Here is a 23,672-nt window from a genome sequence, read left to right on the forward strand (position 1 = left end):
TTAAGCCTGCCTTGTAGAATTTTAAGCATAACCTTGCTAGCGTGTGAAATGAGTGCAATTGTGCGGTAATTGGAGCATTCTTTGGCACTGCCCTTCTTTGGGATTGGGATGTAGACTGATCTTCTCCAATCCTCTGGCCACTGCTGAGTTTTCCAAACTTGCTGGCATATTGAGTGCAGCACCTTAACAGCATCCTCTTTTAAAATTTTAAATAGTTCAGCTGGAATATCATCACTTCCACTGGCCTTGTTGTTAGCAAGGCTTTCTAAGGCCCATTTGACTTCACTCTCCACTCTTACCACAAGTACTCTTTAATAATTGTCTTATCAGTTCTTCCAAAATGAAATGAAAGGAATTACATTCTTCTTCTCCAAGAGATATATCTTCAAAACCATAATTCTTTACACAATATTATACAGTAATACGTTGGTTCTCAAACGGAATCCGTTCTGGAAGTCCGCTCGACTTTCAGAATGTTTGAAAACCAAGGCGCGGCTTCTGATTGGCTGCAGGAGGTTCCTGCACTCAATCAGAAGCCGCGTCGGACATTCAGGTTCCAACGAACATTCGCAAACCAGAACACTCACTTCAAGGTTTGCAGTATTTGGGAGCCAAAATGTTCAAGTTGCAAGGCATTCGACAACCAAGGTACAACTGTATTGTTCATTTCTTATACATTAAGAACCTACATGGGCTTACATGTACATTTTCATCTGTTGTGACATATAACTTTCAGATGCAGATCATTGCAACAAGTGCCCTGACGATCAGCATCCAAACAGGAATCAGGACCAGTGTATCTCCAAGCATATTGTCTATTTAGCTTATGAAGAATCCTTGGGAATAATTCTGGCTTCATTTGTTCTTTTCCTTTCTCTGATAACGTTTGTGGTTATGTGGATCTTCATTCAACACCAGGAGACTCCCATCGTCAAGGCCAACAACTGGAACATCACCTGCACCCTCCTCATTTCCCTATTACTTTGCTTTCTCTGCTCCTTCCTATTCATTGGAAAGCCTGGGAAGGTGGCCTGCCTTCTCCGTCAAACAGTGTTTGGGGTTGTCTTCTCCCTGGCTGTTTCTTGCGTGTTGGCAAAAACCATCACTGTGGTTCTGGCCTTCATGGCCACCAAGCCAGGAAACAGGATGAGGAAATGGGTGGGGAAGAGGCTGGCAGGGTCAGTCATCTTCCTTTGCACTCTTATTCAAACTGGCATCTGTGCACTGTGGTTGGCAACCTCTCCTCCCTTCCCAGAGTTCGACATGCATTCACAGACCACCCAAATCACTGTGCAGTGCAATGAAGGATCAGCCCCCATGTTTTATACTGTCTTGGGCTACATGGGGCTTCTGGCCATCATCAGCTTCACTGTGGCTTTCTTTGCCAGGAAGCTGCCTGATACTTTCAATGAAGCCAAGCTCATCACTTTCAGCATGTTGGTTTTCTGCAGTGTTTGGCTATCCTTTGTCCCCACCTACTTGAGCACCAAAGGAAAATACATGGTGGCTGTGGAGATCTTCTCCATTTTAGCCTCTAGTGTGGGTTTGCTGGGCTGCATCTTCTTCCCCAAGCTCTATATTATTGTACTTAGACCAGAATTGAATGCCAGGGATCAACTAATAAGGAAACAGAACTCTGCCATCTGATTGATTGTATTTTGTAGTTGTTCCTATTTGGGTAATTATCCATCATGCAATTAGACCTCCTGTCCTTCTGCAATTGTAGTGGGATCCCAAGGCCCTGGGGAAGACAGAAACACACATCATATCCTCCTCAGGAGTTGATGAATTACTCCTCTTCATTGATAAATACAAGTGGATGTACCAGGGAATCTGAACACAAAACACTCTGCTAATTGTGATTCCTGTTGATTAATATTCAGAGGCATATTGCCACCAACAAGTGGAGGTGGAACAGAACCATCATGGGTAGTAGTGATAGATAGTTCAACTTTTCTCTCACAAGTACAGTTCTGATGTAGGCTAAGTCTTACCAGTTTGCTTGTGAGTTTCCTGTAGGTATATGTGCTAATGTGAGAATAGGATCATGACTACTTGTGCAATTGGTGTGATCCATCCGGGATCTGATGGCAACTGTTTAGACACTGCAACATCTTTCTCAAATAATACTGACTTTCATCTTAATGTGAAATTTGAAGTGGAAAAAATGGGCTGTTAAAAAATGAAACCCAGCTATTGAATGAAAATTGTTGTTGTTGTTGTTGCTGCTGCTGCTGTTATTTTGCAATAATTATGGCCTCAGTTCATGATCTTTCCTTCTCCAATCTAGCTTCACTCATTTCTGAAAAGCATCCACTTTAACAAAACTGCGGGGGAAAGAAATGTTTTTTTTATAACTATGGAGAATTGGCAACTGGGTATGTTACCATCAGCCCAAACGGCCCCCAAATAGTCTATCAACAGAGTCCATGTGGGAAAGGTGGATTTGCAGAAATTTAAAGGGAATAAATTTATCATCAAAGGAAGTGCTATGATATGGAATCACAAGTTCATACTGTGCAACTGTCCAGTTTTAACTGGGAAATCACAGAGTCCAACCCCCTGCAATGCAGGAATCTTTCACCCAACCTGGGACTTGAACCCATTGCCCTGAGATTAAGAGTCTCATGCTCTACCAACTGAGCTATCCCTCAGTGCTCTGAACTGTGTTTCTGGCCTTCATGGCCACCAAACCAGGAAACAGAATGAGGAAATGGGTAGGGAAGAGTCTGGCAGTCTCAGTCATCTTCCTCTCTATTCAAATTGGCATCTGTTCAGTGTGCAACCTCTGCCCCATCCCAGAGTTTGACATGCACTCCCAGATTACTCAGTTCATTGTGCAGTCAGTGAAGGACCAGTCCTTATGTTTTTTCTTGTAAGCCATTACCTGTTTCCTGTATTTTCTTTTTCTTGTATTTTGTAATAATCTAACCTAGAGTAGCCAATGTTCTACATCTCCAGATGTTGTTGGAATCCAACACATATAAGCCAAAGCCAGTGCCTACATGCCTGATATAAACATTTTCTGCATTACAAGCGACTGGAAGATCCTCAGGGTTCCTTCCAACACTATGATCCTTTGACCTATGATCTTAGAAAGAGGTTTCATAGAACTTCCAATTCATTTCTTCCCATGTCAACTGTTCATACATCTGTATTCAACTGTACAATAATCAGATGCAGAGAATTTTCCATATAGATAGATAGATGTATTCATTTTATGAATAGTTTATTATTTATTGTAATTATTATTTGTTGAATTTATATACCGCCCTATACCCAGAGGTCTCAGGGCGGTTCACAGAACAAAATCAAAATATAAAACCACATAATGTACAATCAAAATAAAAACAACAATCCAATAACCCGCCTCTCAGAAAAACCCACATTTTAAAAGGGCATAGGATGTCAATCAAATCAGCCAAAGGTCTGGTTAAAAAGGAACGTTTTTGCTTGGCATCTAATGAAGGCGCCCGGTGAACTTCCCTGGGGAGAGCATTCCACAGATGGGGAGCCACTTCAGAGAAGGCCCGTTCTCATGTTGCCACTCTCCAGACCTCTCAGGGAGAAGGCACATGAAGAAGGGCCTCAGAAGATGATCTCAGGGTCCAGGTAGTTTCATATGCAAAGGGGTATTGTGGTCCTGAGCCATTTAAAGCTTTATAGGTCAAAACTTTGAATTAGGCCAGGAAACTAATTGATAGCCAGTGCAGTCAGACTAAGATTGCTGCAATATGCTCAAACTGTCTTGCTCTGGTGAGCAACCTGATTGCCACAAATCTGCACCAGCTGAAGTTTCTGAACCACCCTACATATAACACATTGCAGTAATCTAATACTGCAACAGAGTATTGACAGCAGATGTTAGGTTATCCCTGTCCAAACAGGGGTGCAGCTGGGCTACCAGCTGAATCTGATGGAAGCCACTCTGCACCACTGAGGCCACCCAAGCCTCAAGGAACAGCAAAGGGTACAGGAGTACCCCCAAGCTGCGTACCTGCCCCTTCAAAGGGAATGTAACCCCATCGAAAGCAGGACACCTCCCATCCACCTGGTCTTGGGAACCACCCACTAACTCTGCCTCTGCCTCTGTCTTATCTGGATTGAGCTTCCATTTCTTGGCTCTCATCTAGTCCATTTCCAAGGCAAGACAATAGTCCAGCACATCCACTGCCACAGCTGCAGATGTAAAGGAGAAGTGGAGCTGAGTGTTATCAGCATATTGCTGACAACATATTATATTATTCCGGGAACCTTAGTTCTTAAAATAAATGCCAAACACTGGATTTAGGAGAAATCAAGAGTAAGCGTTTTATTGCTGAGCAATAGGTCCAGGGAGTCATCTCCAAAAGACTGGACATCAATCACAGGTATCCAAAGGTTTTTATAGATCCTTCAAACGTTACATATTCATGCCTTGCATTAAGCATCAAGCCAATGAGTGTATGACAGCAACCCAGAAATCCAACCCTCTTGTCCCCAGACGACTCTCTGAACTTCACCCTAGTTAGCTGAGACAAGGAGATTCACTCCTGCTTTCTTGTAACAACCTTCTGCCCCTGTGAACTCTCCTTTCGTTGTGTCATTCTTTCAGCTTGGTAAGCATGTAGATCTCATTATGTCATTTGGTAAAACTCTCTATATGTATCTCAAACACCCAGAACATTCTGCAGACATCCTCTTTCTCCCAACATCCTGACTCACTTGGGGACATAGGACCCATGACATAACTTATCTTCTGCGGTCAGTCTGCCTAGCTAGATATTTCTGCTTGGCTCAGCTGTAACCCACAAACTCTTTGTAAGAAGCATTCCTTACAAGGTACAGTCTTAACGCATAAGCATACAGAATAAAGCAAAGGTGAGATTATATATAACTCCGGATAACCCCACTCAGCAGTTTCATGTAGACGTTAAACAGTGTAAGGGACAAAATTAAATCCTGAGAAACATCACATTGAAGGATCCACTGGGCTGAAGAGCACTCTCCAAGCATGGGAATGACAATCCAAGTAGGACTGGAACCACCACAAAGTGGTGCCCCCCCCCCTTTGGACGGTTATCTGGGTAGATAAAGATTTTGTCAAAACAAAAATGTTTTTTGCAGGCACCAGAAAGAGTATAACAAAGGAGCCTCCCTGATGTCAACTGGCAGGGAGTTCCAAAGTGTAAGCGGTCCAGCCTGTAACATTTTTATCATACCCGTTTGAAATTTGGCATTTCCAAAGTGGGGCCATTTCTATAAGCTCCAGCATTCTGAAGTAAGCATGACAGGGTGTTTTTCCTTTACTTTTCTAAATGTAGTGGGGCTCTTTCCCTCCTATGGTGTCCATCACACCCAAAATTCAAACCCTGACCCTCAGAGCCAGTGTGGTGTAGTGGTTAAGGGCGGTAGACTCGTAATCTGGGGAACCGGGTTCATGTCTCCGCTCCTCCACATGCAGCTGCTGGGTGACCTTGGGCTAGTCAGGGCCAGCGCGTCTATTAAGGCGAACTAGGCAATTGCCTAAGGCGCCAAAATGGAGGGGGCGCTGGCCAGGCTTGGGCGGGGGTGGGGGTGGGGCGGGCTAGCAGCAGCTTCTCCGCTGTAGCGGAGAGGCACTGCTTGCCCCCTACACCACCACCCTGGCTCCCGCTAAAGCAGGCTTTAGCGGGGGGCGGGGGGCGGGACGGGCGAGCAGCAGCTTCTCCGCTACAGCAGAGAAACTGCTGCTTGACTCTCCACCACCCCCACCTCCCGCTAAAGCAGGCTGGGGGGGGCGGGGGGCGCCAGAAGGTGGTCTCGCCTAGGGCGCAAGAAGCCCTAGCACCGGTCCTGGGGCTAGTCACACTTCTCTGAAGTCTCTCAGCCCCACTCACTTCACAGAGTGTTTGTTGTGGGGGAGGAAGGGAAAGGAGAATGTTAGCCGCTTTGAGACTCCTTCAGGTAGTGAAAAGTGGGATATCAAATCCAAACTCTTCTTCTTCTTCTTCTTCATTGGCAGGCTTTGGGTTTTAAGGGAGCTAAATATCTTTTCCTCAACTTTGCTTATTGTTGAGAATCCAAGAAGACCTTATTATCTGAAGAAGTCTGCATGCACACGAAAGCTCAAACCAAGAACAAACTTTGTTGGTCTCAAAGGTGCTACTGGAAGGAATTTTTTTTATTTTTTATTTTGTTTTGACTATGGCAGACCAACACAGCTACCTACCTGTAACTTATTATCTATGGTTTAATTATAATCCCTGCCCTCTTATAATTGTATTGGGATCCCACTGCTGTCAGAAAGAATCCACTTGTGAATGTTCCTCTTCATTTATAAAGACAAGTTTCAAAACAATAGTTTGCATACTGCTGTTTGGAAGGGCTCTGACACACAGAAGTGTTTAGATCCATATCGCACTCTGAAATAGCATAGTGTGTTTAACTCTTATGCGGTTTTCAGGATTGTTTAGGAGGCACTCCTCTTTCTGTGGTTCTGTTACAATGAATGGGTCTTGCTGGGTGTGTTTGCAGGTAACCAAATGGACATCCCTGCTGCTGCTCCTTTTCCTGTTGCTGCTGCTGCAGCTGCCTCAGATTATGAGCCAGAATTTAGACAACATATGTTATCAGCAGAGAAATGTTCAAAAGAACCTTGGCATTTCAGAGAACATTGTCATTGGTGAATTTGTCTCTTTTTTCATTCATGTTTTTAATGAGATTCAATATAAGAGCTATCCATCACCAGAAGTAGTTATGTAGTAAGTACATTTTTAATGATATGAAATGAGTCCATAAGACTGAATTAAAATTCTGGTTGAATAGATCAGTAAGAATATAGAAAAAAATATTCAGCATTTTATGTCTTGTTTTTTGATATTACTGGTCCTGGTATCACAATACCAGGAGAAAATAGGAGTCACAGTTTATAAAAAATGATACTAAATGTATTTGGGAGCATGGAAACCATCCATGCAATCCATTCTCCAGAAAGTATGAGGGGGTAGATGTTTTACTTATCTGTCCGATTTTCACCCAATTTGCTTACACAGGTAGCTATTGTATTGTGAGGTGAGTTATGTTCAGTTCAGTTTCCCAGCTCTGTCTTGATACTAGTTTCATAACTGAGGACATCTGAAGCTGAGCCTCTCCACATGAAAAGCCAACAGCCTGGGGTATTCCATTAAATATCTTATTCCCTAATAACTGAAGTTATTCATAGAGACAAATTCCTACTAACACTAACTTGAAAATAAATAATAGCTTTCATTGTGTTTCAGTTCAAATTAAGTTCAGCCTGAAGGGAAAAGGCCCAAATGATGAGACATTATATATTATATGTTAGGAAAATAGCATAAGCCTAATTCTTAATAATAATAATAATAATAATAATAATAATAATAATAATAATTTATTTATACCCCGCCCATCTGGCTGGGTTTCCCCAGCCACTCTGGGCAGCTTCCAACAGAATGATAAAATACAATAATCCATTAAATATCAAAAGCTTCCCGAAACAGGGCTGCTTTCAGATGTCTTCTAAAAGTCTGGTAGTTGTTTTCTCTTTGACATCTGATGGGAGGGTGTTCCACAAGGCGGTTGCCAATACCAAGAAGGCCCTCTGCCTGGTTCCCTGTAACTTGGCTTCTCGCAGCGAGGGAACCACCAGAAGGCCCTCAGCACTGGACCTCAGAGTCTAGGCAGAACGATGGGGGTGGAGATGCTCCTTCAGGTATACTGGACTGAGGCCGTTTAGGGCTTTAAAGGTCAGCACCAACACTTTGAATTGTGCTCAGAAATGTACTGGGAGCCAATGTAGATCTTTCAATACTGATGTTATGTCGTCTTGGCGACCGCTCCCAGTCACCACTCTAGCTGTCACATTCTGGATTAGTTGTAGTTTATGCTGATTAATGAGTTTTCATTGTAAGGAGGTCATTCAATCATGTTAGTCTTCACCTGTAATCAGAAGCAGTCCAGTCCAGTAACTGGCTTACTATTCCGGTAAGAATAAGAAGCATAAAGGAAAAGAATTTAAAATGGATACCAAGGCTTTTGGTAGTGGCAGAAAGTGGGAGAAAATATGTGTGATTTCATTCATTCACTTACAAACTGGATGATAGATGCATAGAGAAACAGCAACACAGAAAAGATTGCATCAGTTTCAGAGAATGACAATCCTCAAAAAGCATGTGGCTTTACTTAGAAGATCCAGGAACTGTGGGAAATGAAATATAATGAGTTGACAATAATATGTAATAAGCAAAAGATAAGTAACAGTTACAAAGGTATTTTTCTACTGTGCTAAATCATGCCATGTATTTCAATAATAGTTTTTGATGGTCAATAAGGCCAGTGTATGTATATTAAGTCAATGGATATGCAACAACCCTAAGTCTACACTGAAATATCATTGCAGCATCCACCCGAACTACTACCACCAAGTGCTTGCCTTTATATTTGCCATGAATGAGATCAACAAGAATGTCCACCTACTACCCAACAAGACACTGTCTTCCATCTTTGGTCACAATTTTCAGAATGAAATGGGAGACTGTGGTGGAACTATGTATCTCCTTTTCCTGAAACAGGGAAGTCCTCTTAACTATATTTGTGGCAAGGCATACAAGCTGATGACCATCATTGGTGGGCTCACCTCTCATAACTCCAAGCAGATGCCCCACATCTTGAATACTTACAAGATGCCACAGGTGTGTCTGCCTTTCTGTGTATGTAGGTGCAACCAGTAAGGGAATCAGAGGAGGAGACTCATTTGTGTTACTGCTCATGTATTTCCTGCTCCTCGAAATTGGTCTGGCTAAAGGGCTCTGCTCTTAGCTCTGCACAAATGTTTTCAAACTCGGGGGCTAACTATACCTTATGATGAAAGTCTGCATGGCAACCTGGGTGATAGGGCAAGAGCAGAAGGTCATACCATTAAGCTATGTGGGTGAACAGGAAGAAGATCACACTTCAAATAAACCTGTTTGAATGAGTATGCAAGGACAATCTCATCAGGATCCAAAACAAAACTCGAACACTTTTTTGCATTAGTTTTTCCAGAATATTTGGAACAACTCAGGTTCATGATGCTGTCCAAATTTACTGGGACTGCCCTTTACCAAAAAGAGGAGAGAGTTGTACTTGAATTATGCCCTGTATAAAAGAGCACTTAAACTCTCCCACAGATGCCCCTTTTGAAAACTTAAAGGAGGTATTAAAACCCTCAAAATCTTTAATCCCTCTTTCCCCAAAATTTCAATCTTTATTTTACAATTAAAATTGGGAAATTTCGAGGATGTTACCCAAATCATAGAAGTTTGAATCTCATCCCTTTTCTCCATTAATACTCAGTTTTAAATTCTCTTTGTCCATGTTTAATTAGCCGATTGGTAATCCTGTGCAGATAATTAGCCGATTGGTAATCCTGTGCAGATTGCTGTACTGTAGGGTTTAGAGCCTTAGCAGCTTTTGATGCGGGATCAAATATAAAATGAGATAATTCGTTATTATGGTTTTTTGATGTGCTGTAAGCCACCAAGAATGGCTGGGGAAACCCATCCAGATGGGTGTGAATAAGTATCATTATTGCTGCTGCTGCTGCTGCTGCTGCTAAATACTGCCAGACTGATGAAGGCAGTAACTTTAAGTAAGGCTGTATTCTCATTTTATATTTTTATTTTCCTTGCCCTTATCATGTTTTTTTTTTATCATGTGTTTTAGTTTGGTATAATGTCTACTGTAGTTTAAAATTGTATTAAGTGTGGGAGGGGGGCAAACAGATATTGGTAATAGGAGAAAACAAATGAAAATAAAATGAGCTCAAACATCTATCCTGCTGGAAAAGTAATTTCAGCTGAGGAGCTGTCAGAAATGGTTGTACAGTCTAAAAAAGTCACTGCCATTTTTCTTAGCTCAGTTATGCTTCCTTTGACCCTGCATTGAGTGACAAAGTACAGTTCCCTTCCGTCTATCGGATGATCCCCAGTGAAAATCCTCAGTATGTTGGGATTGTTCAGCTCCTTCAGCATTTTGGGTGGACCTGGATTGGCCTTGTTGTTTCTGATGATGACACTGGAGAAATATTATTGAGGACTCTCATTCCTCGGCTGCACCAGAGCAATATTTGTACTGCTTTTAAGGAGATTATCCCAGCAGTGAAGAATCTATGGGATAAAACGATTGAAACTCAAAGGCTTTTGGAAGGAATAAGTTCAGTTCTCTCATCAAACAAAACCGACGTGATTCTTGCCCATGGAGTTTCACGGTCTATGGTGGGTTTGCAAAGGATTCTGATATTACAAGAAAGGGAAATGAAGCCAATAGAGAGAGTTTGGATCGTAACAGCTCAGTGGGATTTTTCATCTGTATATGATAGTAGTGCATTTGCACTAAAATCATTCAATGGCACCTTGTCCTTCACACTACATACTCGTGATATGGGAGAATATGAAGAGTTCCTTCAGACTTTACATCCTAATCGGTCTGGGCTTTATCACATCCATTGGTTCTGGTCCAATGTATTTAGGTGTTCATTCCCCAAATATAATCTTTATCAGATGGAAGGAGGTATTTGTACTGGGGGAGAGGACTTGAGGAGCCTCCCTGAAATAGTATTTGAAATGAGAATGTCTGGACAGAGCTACAGTATCTACAATGCTGTTTATGCTGTAGCACACGCTCTCCATGCCATGTTTTCATTAAGATCTAAGCAGAAGGCAATGGGAGATGGAACTGCATCAAACCTTTTGAATGTGTACCCATGGCAGGTAGGATTCTCATGTCCATCTCTTGCAACCTCTGCACCTGCAGCCAAGCTCATGGCTATTGCACTGGCTACAAAACAGAGACCCTGTTAACTGTTTAAACAGGTTTTTTTTTTTCTTTTCCTTGAAGGACATGGTGGCTGGGGAGGACAGGGGCAATGGCAACAACCTCTCCCTTGCACACTTCCCAGGGTGATGCAAGCAGCTGGAGGGAGGGAGCAGGAGGAGAAGGAGGACCTGGGCTGGGCTCTTGGTGGCTACCAATTGTTTTAATGGTTTCTCATTTGTGTGAAGCTTTGTTGCTGCTGCTGCTGCTGTTTATATTGAAAGAGGGCAGATGTGTCTGGGAAGAAAGAAGCAAGGCTGAACATGGTGGGGGCTCAATCACAGTGGTTTGGGTAGATGTGGAGCTGGGGCAGAGAACTGAAGCAACATGAGTAAGAAACAACAATTTGACTATTATATTAGAATGGTAATACGCGGGTGGCGCTGTGGGTTAAACCACAGAGCCTAGGGCTTGCCGATCAGAAGGTCGGCGGTTTGAATCCCGCCGGTGAGGTGAGCTCCCGTTGTTTGGTCCCTGCTCCTGCCAACCTAACAGTTCGAAAGCACGTCAAGTGCAAGTAGATAAATAGGTACCGCTCCGGTGGGAATGTAAACGGCATTTCCGTGCGCTGCTCTGGTTCACCAGAAGTGGCTTAGTCATGCTGGCCACATGACCTGGAAGCTGTATGCCAGCTCCCTCGGCCAATAAAGCGAGATGAGCGCCACAACCCCAGAGTCATCCGCGACTAGACCTAATGGTCAGGGGTCCCTTTACCTTTACCTTTACCATTACCATTACCATGTCAATAGGATGAAATGGTGAATTTCAAGGCAGTCACATGGCCTCACTGCACAAACTTTCCTTCTCCAATCTAGCTTCATTCCTTTCTGAAAAACGTCCGATTCAACAACACTGCTGGGGAAGAAATATATTTTGATAAAAATGGTGCATTGGCAGCTGGGTATGATATCACCAACACAGTCACATTCCCCAATCAGTCCCTCCATAGAGTCCGTGTTGGAACTATAGACCCACAAGCTCCTGAAGGAAAGAAGTTCTCCATTAATGGAAGTGCTATTGTGTGGAATCACAAGTTTAACCAGGTGGGAAGGACCACTTTACACAACTGTACTGGGATTGACCCAGGAACAAATCCCAGCTTGTCCCGGTTCCACGCAGGACTGAAGCAAAGCCCGCACTCCTCTGCTTCTATGCAGACACTTCGGGAGGAATGCGCAGCAAACCTAAAATAAAAATTAAAAAATGCATAGACCCATTCAAAAGAAATGACCTGCACACCTTTTAAAAACCACAAATCTGCAATTTTGACCAATGGCTAGATATTTCAATTCTGAGAACCACGGACTGTAAGACTCATCAGTAACTGCTATATAGATGTCAACAGATCAAATACTGTTAGCACAGATGGAGAATTTCTGGGTGTACACACTGGCACCAACCACATCAAGGAAAGGACCAGCATCACTTAGCTTTAGTGAATGAAGCCCTTCTGTACATGCCATCATTAAAGCTCTGTAGCTGTAACCTTGGAAACAACATCATTTCATTTTTACCATAGCTCTTTCAGTTTGCTTCCATCATTTTTTTATTTTCTTGGTAGTTGACCAAGTAGTTTCTCCTTATTGTATATGTGTGTACCAGGGGTGAGAAACAGAATCTGACTTGTGGGCCTGATCTTGCACTCACCCTAAGTGTGTCACTTTAAAAGGAGGGTACAGCTTCCCAGCTGACAACCACTTGAAATCACAATGCTGTCTATTGTCCCAGTTTTTTTTTCTTTACAGAGTGGTTTAAACTCAAACTGCACTGCAAAGGAACATCAGGAAACCTCAAGTGTAGCTGATCTCAGTCACCAAAAAGGCTCGTTTCCACTTGGGAGCTCTGACTGAGAGCTACCAAGTTGACCCAATCATAGGAGCCAACTCCTATGGGCTGCGGTCCCTTCACACACACCCTCCAATAAAATATGGACATTGCCATTCAAATGGGGTGTGTGTGTGTGTGTGTGTGTGTGTGTGCACCATTGCAGCTGCATCTTTACCTGCACCACACCTGACGTAGCACATGAGATCAGCTGTGCTGTGAGTGGGCATGGCTTGAGGAGGATTGTCTTGCAAGCCAAATTAGGCTCCCTGCTGGACCTAGTTTAGATGTGCAGGGCAAAGATTACAAACCACTGGTCTACTTCCTAATTTCTTTCTATCTGGATATTATTAGATCCTACCCCAATCCACATGTGTTGAGAGTTGTCAACCTGGACACAGCAGGATCTTGCAACAGGGGAAACAGATTTGCTGTTATGATTGTCCTCAATGTTCTGAAGCAATGATTTCAAACACGACAGGTAAGTAGAACACAGGTACAAGGGGGTGGCAGTCCATATGTCTGTAACAAATAATTCCTTAAGGGGCTGGTTTGCATGTATGCATCATTTATTGCCAACAGCATCCCATTATGACTTGTGTGAATGGGCCACGGTAAATAAAAAAACCTCAAGATTAATTTTCATAACACATTCAAACATTGTTCAGCGATCTGGTGTGTAGTATTTTCCTCCAATATGTATTACAGAAATATATATTGCATTGCTTCTCATGAACTATTTTGTAGTGATTTAACCAGTGCTTTTTTCTGGGGGTATGCAGGGGTACCCCTAAACATTTTGTGAATCTTTGTAATTTGGTCCATTTACTGTATTTATTTTCCCCAATTTGATATGAACTATAAAATGGCGATTTTCTGGAGTCAAAATGAGAGTACCCCTAAACATTTTTGGGGGGGGGGGAGCACTGGATTTAACAATAAGATCAGCATTAAAAACATACATTTTAAATATTCAATTCCTAATACAAATGTGTACTTGTTGGGGAACAAATTACTTCAAGTGGTGCCAAAATGATAATGAGTTCCATTCTTTTCCCCCAAGAAGCAGTAGTTCACAGCCATATTTCATGCAATAATATTCAATGGGTGAAGACATCTTCATTTTTTTTTACAGTTGAATCTTATCATTTTTAGATGCAGACCATTGTAAGAAGTGCCCTGAGGATCAGCATCCAAACAAGGACCACGACCACTGCATCCCTAAACAAATTGTCTACCTGACCTTTGGAGAGCCCTTGGGAATCATTCTGACTTCGTTTGCTCTTTGCCTTTCTCTAATCACCCTTGTGATCATGTGGATTTTTATTCAGTATCGGCATACCCCCATTGTTAAAGCCAACAACTGGAATATCACATGTACCCTGCTCATTTCTCTTTTGCTTTGTTTTCTGTGCACTTTCTTGTTCTTTCAGCAACCAGAGAAGGTGACCTGCCTTCTGCGTCAAACAGTGTTTGGAATCATATTCTCTGTTGCTGTTTCTTGTGTGTTGGCCAAAACCATCACTGTGGTTCTGGCCTTCATGGCCACCAAGCCTGGAAACAGGGTGAGGAAATGGGTGGGGAAGAGGCTGGCAGTCTCAGCCATCATTCTCTGCTCCTTTATTCAAACTGGCATCTGTGCACTGTGGTTGGCAACCTCTCCCCCCTTCCCAGAGTTTGACATGCACTCCCAGATTACTCAGATCATTGTGCAGTGCAATGAAGGAGCAGCCCTCATGTTTTATACTGTGCTGGGCTACATGGGTCTTCTGGCCACCATCTGCTTCACTGTAGCCTTCTTTGCAAGGAAGTTGCCTGATACTTTCAATGAAGCCAAGCTCATCACCTTCAGCATGTTAGTATTCTGCAGCGTTTGGATATCTTTTGTACCCACCTACCTGAGCACAAAGGGGAAATATATGGTGGCTGTGGAGATCTTCTCCATCTTGGCCTCTACTGCTGGCTTATTGGGTTGCATCTTCCTCCCTAAAATCTTCATCATTATACTTAGGCCTGAGATGAACAGTAAAGAGAGGTTAGTAAGGAAGTAGGTGAGGTGTAGTCAGGGGGAGGGAGGTGAAAGCAGTGTCTCATTCCCATGATTCTCTCCTGACTGTATAGAGTCCAAGAAACCTCTAATGCAACATTGAACATGAGAATTGATTCAAACCCAAACCAAGCAGGGCCTTCCTCCAGTCAAGTTGTGACTGATGTGTTCAATGTCCCTTCATTTTTAAATGCAAATACTTATTTTCCTTTTGTTTATATATTTGTACATTAAATTCGTGTTACCCTAATCACAATGTCCAACTGTTGTATGTGGGTTCTGTGATTGTACTAATATTTCAGATTTATAGTATAGTTAGGGCCCTTGTTGCCTGCTCTTAAGAGCTCTCTGGCATGTTAGAGAGGGAATTTTTGGAAGAGTTAGCACAATGAGGATTGCTCCAAGCACATTAAAAATTCATTAGATTTGCATCTGCCCTCATCCAGCTTTAAACAAATATTCCCCATAGAAATACTGAGGCTACAATTAATCACAGACACTTAGATTTGCAAATAAATGAAGATTTTACTCACAAATAAACAAATGTCCATCCATTGGAAGTAAAAGTAAAGACGAAGAAAGGTTGCCAATGTTTTTAAAAGGGGGGGGTCATTTCCTCACAAATGGAATCACATATGCCTTGTGTTAGCTTTTCATTCACATGGCTTTTCTTCTGGGTGTGATAGCTTGGCTAACAGCTTCTTTCAGGAAGGCAGAGGGGGAGAGGGAGGTAGGATGCAAAGGCCTAAACTCCTAAATAGTTTGAAACTTGAGGACCTGCAAAATTTAGGCTTACCTAAGTGAAATTCATTAGATTGTTTCCCCCAGCCCATGTTGCTTAACATCTACATGAAACCATTGAGCAGGTTCATCAGGAGTAAAATGGTCATCAATATATTGTTCTTTTCCTCACTGTCTTGCCTCACTAGTGGACTTTCACTACATTGAATGACTAGATTACATGACATCATACTTTTTTCATTCAGTTCCTGTAGAGGACCTCCTTTTTAAATGCTCCCAAAATAGATAGTTTTGAGAATAGTTTGGGAATAGAGAAATAGTTTAGAGCATGGTGTTTAGGACAGTTAAAGGTAAAGGTAAAGGACCCCTGACAGTTAAGTCCAGTTGCGGACTACTGGTGTTGTGGCACTCATCTTGCTTTACTGGCCAAGGGAGCCGGCGTTTGTCTGCAGACAGCTTCCGGGTCCTGTGGCCAGCATGACTAAGCCACTTCTGGTGAACCAGAGCAGTGCATGGAAATGCCATTTACCTTCCCGCTGGAGCGGTACCTTTTTATCCACTTGCACTTTGACATATTCATGTTATTTATTTGCATTCACAATCAGAAATTTAGAAACCTTACTAAAATATTTGTTCTATTTTATGTCTCTTATCATTGTTGTTTCTTTTCTCCGAAACAAAAATTATATAGTTTGTCCTTCATCTAATTGAATCTCCAACTAATATTATAGGCCAAATGTTATATTTTTAGGAGACCTACTCTAAATGTAGTCAAGAAAGAGAGGTGGAAAACAATTACTCTTTGGCTGGGGTAAAGCTCAGCTTGGGAGAAGGTGGGCAAGGGAGAGTTTTGGTACTCTTGTAAATAAAGGAATGATGGGCTGTTTACAGGACCCTAGGCTGTGTAGAGTCTCTGAATATGATAGGGGACACACATCATTGTTGGCATTCTTCTGTATTGAGAGACAATGGAAGAGTGCACCACTTGTCAGTTAACCTAACAGCTCCAGCTATGACTTAATATGGAGACTCACACTTGTGGAAACTTGTAAGTGTTCAAGATGTTGGCCAACTGGATGGGGTTCTGAGAGATCAGATCACCAATGAGGCTCATGAGCTTCCTCTCCCTGTCACAGTTGTAATTGAAGGGATTCTCTTCTCCTGCGAAGAGTAGATGAAAAATAGACCAAGCCACTCTTTCTGGATTAAAAGCATTCTGCTTATGTTTGAGCCCAGAGTAATGTTGGCGTGCTCTGGTCCATGGGGTCACGAAGAGTCGGACATGACTAAATGACTAAACAACAACAATGTTGGGGAGCAAGTTGTCATATCTGTTGATTTCATGAATGGCAAATAGAAAGGCAATGATGTGCTGATATTGTTTAGGGAATATCCTGCAATGAAATGTTGATGTAATTTAGATCCCCACAATCTTCTGTAAGAGAAATATGTGCATTTAATTTTCATGAAAACACAGCTGCCAGTCCAAAATTACTCAGAAAGGACAGAGAGATTTTTACCTATATAAAGGTTACAAACTGAAGTATGGGTTTGATTACTCATCAGAGATCCATCTGACACAACTGCCCATCACTCTCACGGCCCCTATTTTTCTCACATATATTAATTTGATAGAGTCTTTATAGGCTAACAATAACTCAGCAGAAAGTATTGCATTGAATTCAGCTGTTAGCTATTTTCTGCAGGGCCTCCAGCTAGTGACAGCACATCTAGAATAAGCTGAGCACAATCACAGTAATTTTGATAATTACAGTTCAGGTAATCACATTTCTTGAAGTTCCACTTTTAAAGGCTCCCAACACAGCCAAAGTCTGCAGAAATGACTAACCCATGACATGAGGTGAGGTGAGCCATCTGTCAAGGCCAAAAGCTCTCTCTCCATGCGATGACCACCAGGTGGAAAGCCTTGTTCATATGGTTTTTCACTGCAAACTTTACGACGATCTCCGCCAGCAATTCCTGGACCGGCCCTGTATCCCTAGAAGGAGACCAGAGCGGGAAGTCTTACGTTTCCTACTAACGGGGACTGACCAGGAGCTTACCAAATTGGAAGCTCAATGCCTACATTTGCTCTTTTCTCGTCGTAATATTCTGCAGTCGTCTGAGTTATCAGGAGTCCCAGAGATGTGATCGTGGTCAGCGGAGTCTTGTCTCTTTTCTCTTCTAACATAGTCTGTGCAACTGTGAAAGTATTAATCCGCTTCTGTTTTGTATGTATGTTTGTTTGTTTGATGCCAATAAAAGGTTGATGGATAAAAAAAAAGCTCTGTCCCTCAAGGCGGTTTGCATTATTTCAACTACTGCAATGGAAGACCTGGTCCTTTCACTTTAAGAAAATTGCCTCTGTGCCTGGAAGCACTCCATGAAGTCATCATTGTTGCAGCCTCCAGTCACATTCAAAGTAGCCTTTCCAAATACACAAAATAAGCTTCTATCCCTTCAGACAGGGGTCCAAATAGACACTTTTCCTAAATTCAAACCTTTCCCCGCTTAACCCCCATGGATGGCCAGTGATAAGTCCCCATCTCCTTTAACACAGTTAAATAACTTCTACCTTCCCAGTAGACCACCCAATATTTCCTCTGGATGAAAATGGTGGTGGTGGGGAAATCATATAAAAGGTCCTTTTGTGATCTAATTGTTTGAAGACATTTAAATAAAGAATAGCCTTTTTATTTTAAATAGACCATTTTCATAACAACAAATTTTAATAAAGCATACTTTAATAAAATAGATACATTCATCTTTATGGTTGGATGGCTTGTATTTCTTTATGTATGTATATATGTATGTGTATGCATGTATGCATACATGCATGCATATGTATTGTAGTTATCATGTGAGATGACCGTTGAGTTTAAAACACATTAGAAAACCTGAGGAAATAAATTTGCTTCATTCGCTGCCGCTCCCATTTTTTCCTCATGGCATTTTATTTCCTTCAAGAAATAAAAAAATCTGAAGGTTTAAGTGTCATCTTTTTTCTTCTTTGCTATCTGTTCTCTGGTGTTCAGATCAGGTCTCATTAAAATAATATAGCACTTGGGAAGGAAGATACAACCTAATAAACCAGAACTAGAGACTAAAATGGAGAAGACCTCCACAGCCACCATGTATTTCCCTTTGGTGCTCAGGTAGGATGGAACAAAAGACACCCAAACACTGCAGAAGACCAACATGCTGAAGGTGATCAGTTTGGCTTCATTGAAAGCATCTGGTAACTTCCTGGCCAAATAAGCCACAGTGAAACTGATGGTGGCCAAAAGACCCATGTAGCTCAGGACAATGTAAAACATAGTATCTGAGCCTTCGTTGCATTGAACTATTATTTGTCCCATCTGGGAGTGTGTGTCCAACTCAAGGAATGGAGGAGAGGCTACCAGCCATACAACACAGATGCCAATTTGAATAAGGGAACAGAGAATGATGACTGACATTGCCAGTCTCTTCCCCACCCATTTCCTCATCTTGTTTCCAGGCTTAGTAGCAATGAATGCTAGAACCACAGTGATGGTCTTGCCCAACACACAAGAAACTGCAATGGAAAATATGGTTCCAAAAACTGTTTGCCGGAGAAGGCAGGTCACTTTCTGAGGTTGTCCAATGAAGAGGAAGGAGCACAGAAAGGAAAGAAGCAGAGAGGAGAGCAGGATACATGTGATGCTCCAGTTGTTGGCTTTGACAATGGGAGTGTTGTGGTGCTGAAGGAAGCTGCCCATCACCACAACTGTGATAATGGAAAAGAAAAGGGCAAAGGATGCCAAAACTGCCCCCAAAGGTTCTCCATAGGATAAGAATGTGACAGTTCTGGGGATGCATTGATTCTTTTCCTTATTTGGATATTGATCATCCAGGCACTTCTCACATTGGTCTGCATCTGAAATTAATGTTTTAAAGGTTCCAAATGTTATCAAATACGCAAATATTTTTCAGCTTTATCTGAGATATTTTACTCTTCATTTGCCACTCATGGCATGCCATTGACCTTCAATGGTCAAACATTGTTCGGCATCACTGAAGAATCGCGTGAACAAACTGAATATAAGGTAGCTGAACTGAGCTCCTTCAATATTTCCATTAGAGATAAGAAAAACTCATATTAGGAATCAGTGTTTAAATCATCTCATTCCAATACAACTGATTCCCAAAGACATCTGCCATTCCAGAATGAAGCAAGTTTTACTGGCCTTGACATGGTTCAATGTGCCTTTCTGCATGTCTGCTGTGATCACAGTAAAACAGCATCAAGGACATAAAGGTATTTATAGTGAAATACTCTTGGTGTTTCTCCCATATTATTTTGGTTACAGACCCTTCTCATTATGGTTGTCTGATTTCATGGGGACCCTTAACAAAGCACCCTCAGTGGGGGTCCCTCAAGGCCAGAGAGGACCCTGCCCTTAAATAATGTGCCATGGGGCAAGTAGCAGCACTACTCCTTGGTGACATAATATGGCCTACAGTCCTTTTTTGCCCTACTCCAATCCAAGATGAATATCTAACCTGGAGCAGGGGTGTGGAAGGTTTGGTCCTCCAGATGTCATTGGACTAAAACTCATTTTAGCCCCAGCCAAGGATGATGTCACTGTAGTTGAGCAACATCTCTAGAGGTCCATGGCCTCCCCTCCCCAATTATAGAGAGAAAAATCTGGGAATTAGTGCAGGCTGGAATGCAGAGAATTTGCCATTCCCTGCCCCCCACCTTCCCCACACACAACATAACTTCAGCGTTCACACCCTTACCAATATGAACAGAAATCCTTCCTTCAGGACACTGAGCGCAACCATAGCAACATACTTGTTGCCCCTGCTGAACGATTCTGCTGTATCCAGGGTGGCAGCTTTCAACACATTTGGCACGAGGTGTCTTCTAATGGGAACCACAAGTTATAATGTTTATGGTGGAAATAACCTGGTTTTCTCTACATCCCTTCTGTATAGAATGCAGTGTTTGAAGGAGTGTGGGATGCCATCCCAGTTATTTTCATGAGGACTAGTGTGGGTTGCTTAGTCCATCCTCATGGAAATAATTGGGATAGCTCCCCACACTCCTTCAAGTAGCCAACAGTTACAGTGTGACTATCAGGTGGGGCAAAGCTCAGAATGAGCTCAGACATGCAAGAGAGATTATGAATGAATGAACAAAATAAAAATAAAGGAAGTTTCCTTTGGCTATGTCTGAAGCAAGAGGAAGACACACAAATGGTAGATCCTCTGTGTGCAGGAAGCAGAACTGCTCAACACCTACTTTGCCTCTGTTTTCACCTTAAGGAAAGTGATGCCCAACCTGGTGGTAACAGAATAATCAACAAAAGGGGAGAGCAGCATCCCAAGATAGGAAAAGTGATAGTAAGGGAACACCTACAGTAGCTACTTAGAATGAATTCAAATCTCCAGGGCCTGTCTCAATTATACTTTCAATTCCTATACCATTGGCGTTATAGCAATGTAAGAATTTTACAGTTGGATAATATTAGGCCTAATCAAATGTTATTTCAATTCCCAGATGACTACAGGTCTCATTTTGTACAAGCAACACACAGTGGGAAAGGCAAGAAGATGCAATCTCACTCCCATTTCACAGATATGGAGGGAATGGGGGAAGCATCATCAGCACTGAGTCAATGCCCTTGTTTGATACCAGTGGTTGTAAGATCTGCTGCTATATTATTCAGCACTAGTATAACAGCACAGGAAAGAGTAAAGAACTGCATACCTTAGCAGTGTTTCTGTTTGTAGTCAATCCATATCATTTATATACAGTAGCTATTTATCCTTTAGCCATAAAAATGATGCTTTACCTGATTAAACTTGTGATTCCACACAACGTTTCTTCCATTGATTATGAGCCTTTTGCCTCCAGGATGCTTCGGGTCCATCCTTCCAACAAGGAGTCTGTGGAAGGATTTATTGTGGAACATGACCCAGTTGACAATATCATATCCAGCTGCTACATCCCCATTCTCATCAAAATATATTTCTTCCCCAGCACTATTGTTAAAGCGGACATTTCTCAGAAATGAGCGAAGCTAGTGGAGAGGAGAAAAAAGTTTAGAAAACAGGTCCCAGAGTCTGTAGTAGGGATGGAACATTCCTCAGTAACAGGGCACATGGTCTGCATCCAGAAGACCAAGGGATCAGCAAATCTGTCAGTTGTGGTTTCTATTTCTTTCTCTTTTTTAATCTGAAGTTTTCCCCAAAGTCCTCACGAGTACCCACCAGCATTTTAGTGCAAATCCCCCCTCAATAATCACACTTTTGCATGCAATTTTGCCAATTGGACACATTTTTGCAAAATAAAAAAATTAAAATGTTCCTAATCTAATGCAACCTGTACAGTGGATGCTGGGGTTGTGAACGTGATCCATGCAGGAGGTGCGCTCCCCAATTGGGGAGCTCATACCCAGCTATTGGGTGGCATCCAAAAGTACTTACATAGTTCATTACATTTGATTGGTAATAAACACAAGCCATATGTTACCTGCCATGGTTGAACATTCAGAAGATCTCCTATAGCTTTGTGTTTAGTTTTTGATGAGTACATGGCATGGAGAGCATGTGCTACAACGTGGACAGAGTTGTAGATACTGTAGCTCTGGCCAGACATTTCCATTTCAAACACAGCTCCAGGGAGGCCCCCCAACTTTTCCTTTCCAGTGCAGTTTGTCATATATACATAATACTTTGGGAGTGAACAGGCAAACGCGCTGCACCAGAATTCCTGGATGAAATAAACTGACGATTCATATGGATTTATGTTCTCAATAAAATCATGAAATCCTGGAACTACATTTTTGTGGACTGCAAAGGACAAAGTACCATTGAGGGATTTTGCTGGAAATTTATTCCAAGTTAAAATAGCCGTGAAATCCCACTGAGATGTTATGAGCCAAACCTTCTCCATTGGTCGCAGATGAACAAATTCACTGTAATCCAAGACTATTTGTAAACCAGCCATGGAGTGAGCATCTCCGTAAACAACTATTACACTGATGTTATTTAACTGGAGCACAAAACTTATCCTTTCATAGTATTTTTTACGGTTTTCGGGTGTGTGACTTATCACTATTGGAACTGATTGTATTACAGCAACACAAATACCACTCTGAAAGAGCTTTGGTCTCATAGTCTGAATAAATGTTTCTCCACTGTCATCATCTGAGGTGAGAAGGCCAATCCAGTTCCATTCAAAATAATTCAGTAGCTGAACAATCCCATCATATTGGGGGTTTTCATTTGGAGCCATCCGGAAGAAAGAAGGGAACTGGGTTTTATCACTCAACACAGGGTCAAAGGAGCCATAAGTGAGCTAATAACAATAAGAATATAGTTACGGTTAAAACTGCAAAACTATATGCTGTCTTTGAACAAACAAAAAGTACTGCTTGGATTTGCAGGATTTTATATTCCAGCAAATATCATTGGTGCAATCTAGGTTCACACACAAAGTAGATTATGAGCAGGAAGCTGGAGAAACACAATAACTCAAGCCTAGGAAAAAGTGGACTAAGGTCCTTTTCTTCCAAGAAACCTATAAGAATTATGAGATGTGTTCTACAGGACCCTGCCCAGAGGATCCATTAGAGTTCTTCACCCTTTAATTTCTGAGATGACCACAAGAGGGGTGTTGGAAGAGAACATGGACAGGTCAATTGCATCTACAGGTGAAACTCGAAAAATTAGAATATCGTGGAAAGGTTCATTTCTTTCAGTAATTCAACTTAAAAGGTGAAACTAATATATGAGATAGACTCATGACATGCAAAGCGAGATATGTTAAGCCTTTATGTGGAGCCAGTGTGGTGTAGTGGTTAAGAGCGGTAGACTCGTAATCTGGGGAACCGGGTTCGTGTCTCCGCTCCTCCACATGCAGCTGCTGGGTGACCTTGGGCTAGTCACACTTCTCTGAAGTCTCTCAGCCCCACTCACCTCACAGAGTGTTTGTTGTGGGGGAGGAAGGGAAAGGAGAATGTTAGCCGCTTTGAGACTCCTTCGGGTAGTGAAAAGCGGGATATCAAATCCAAACTCTTCTTCTTCTTCTTCTTCTTCTTCTTCTTCTTCTTCTTCTTCTTCTTCTTCTTTATTTGTTATAATTGTGATGATTATGGCGTACAGCTGATGAGAACCCCAAATTAACAATTTCAACTTTGGGGTTTTCATCAGCTGCATGCCATAATCATCACAATTATAACAAACACAGGCTTGA

The 23,672-nt window shown here is 42.1% G+C and overlaps 3 protein-coding genes across 3 annotated transcripts in view; 2 read left to right on the forward strand and 1 right to left on the reverse strand.

Annotated features, from left to right (window-relative positions):
• LOC117057492 (vomeronasal type-2 receptor 26-like) overlaps positions 1-1,647 on the forward strand; it is a 2,314-nt gene extending 667 nt beyond the window's left edge. Inside the window, exon 2 of the mRNA XM_033168340.1 lies at positions 737-1,647. Coding sequence (XP_033024231.1) covers positions 737-1,647 — 911 coding nt within the window. The remainder of the gene's footprint in view (positions 1-736) is intronic.
• Positions 1,648-8,426: 6,779 nt separating this feature from the next.
• On the forward strand, positions 8,427-14,708 carry LOC117057493 (vomeronasal type-2 receptor 26-like). The gene is made up of 3 exons (XM_033168341.1): positions 8,427-8,672; positions 13,012-13,138; positions 13,813-14,708. The coding sequence occupies exons 1-3, from the start codon at positions 8,427-8,429 to the stop codon at positions 14,706-14,708; spliced, it is 1,269 nt and encodes a 422-aa protein (XP_033024232.1).
• Positions 14,709-18,432: 3,724 nt separating this feature from the next.
• On the reverse strand, positions 18,433-22,370 carry LOC117057494 (vomeronasal type-2 receptor 26-like). The gene is made up of 4 exons (XM_033168342.1): positions 22,362-22,370; positions 21,268-21,495; positions 20,210-20,336; positions 18,433-19,343 (listed from the first exon to the last, which is right to left on the reverse strand). Exons 1-4 carry the CDS (start codon positions 22,368-22,370, stop codon positions 18,433-18,435), a joined length of 1,275 nt encoding a protein of 424 aa, XP_033024233.1.
• Positions 22,371-23,672: the final 1,302 nt, after the last annotated feature.

The sequence above is a fragment of the Lacerta agilis genome, chromosome 14 (genome assembly GCF_009819535.1).
Source record: "Lacerta agilis isolate rLacAgi1 chromosome 14, rLacAgi1.pri, whole genome shotgun sequence".
Classification (NCBI taxonomy): Eukaryota; Metazoa; Chordata; class Lepidosauria; order Squamata; family Lacertidae; genus Lacerta; species Lacerta agilis.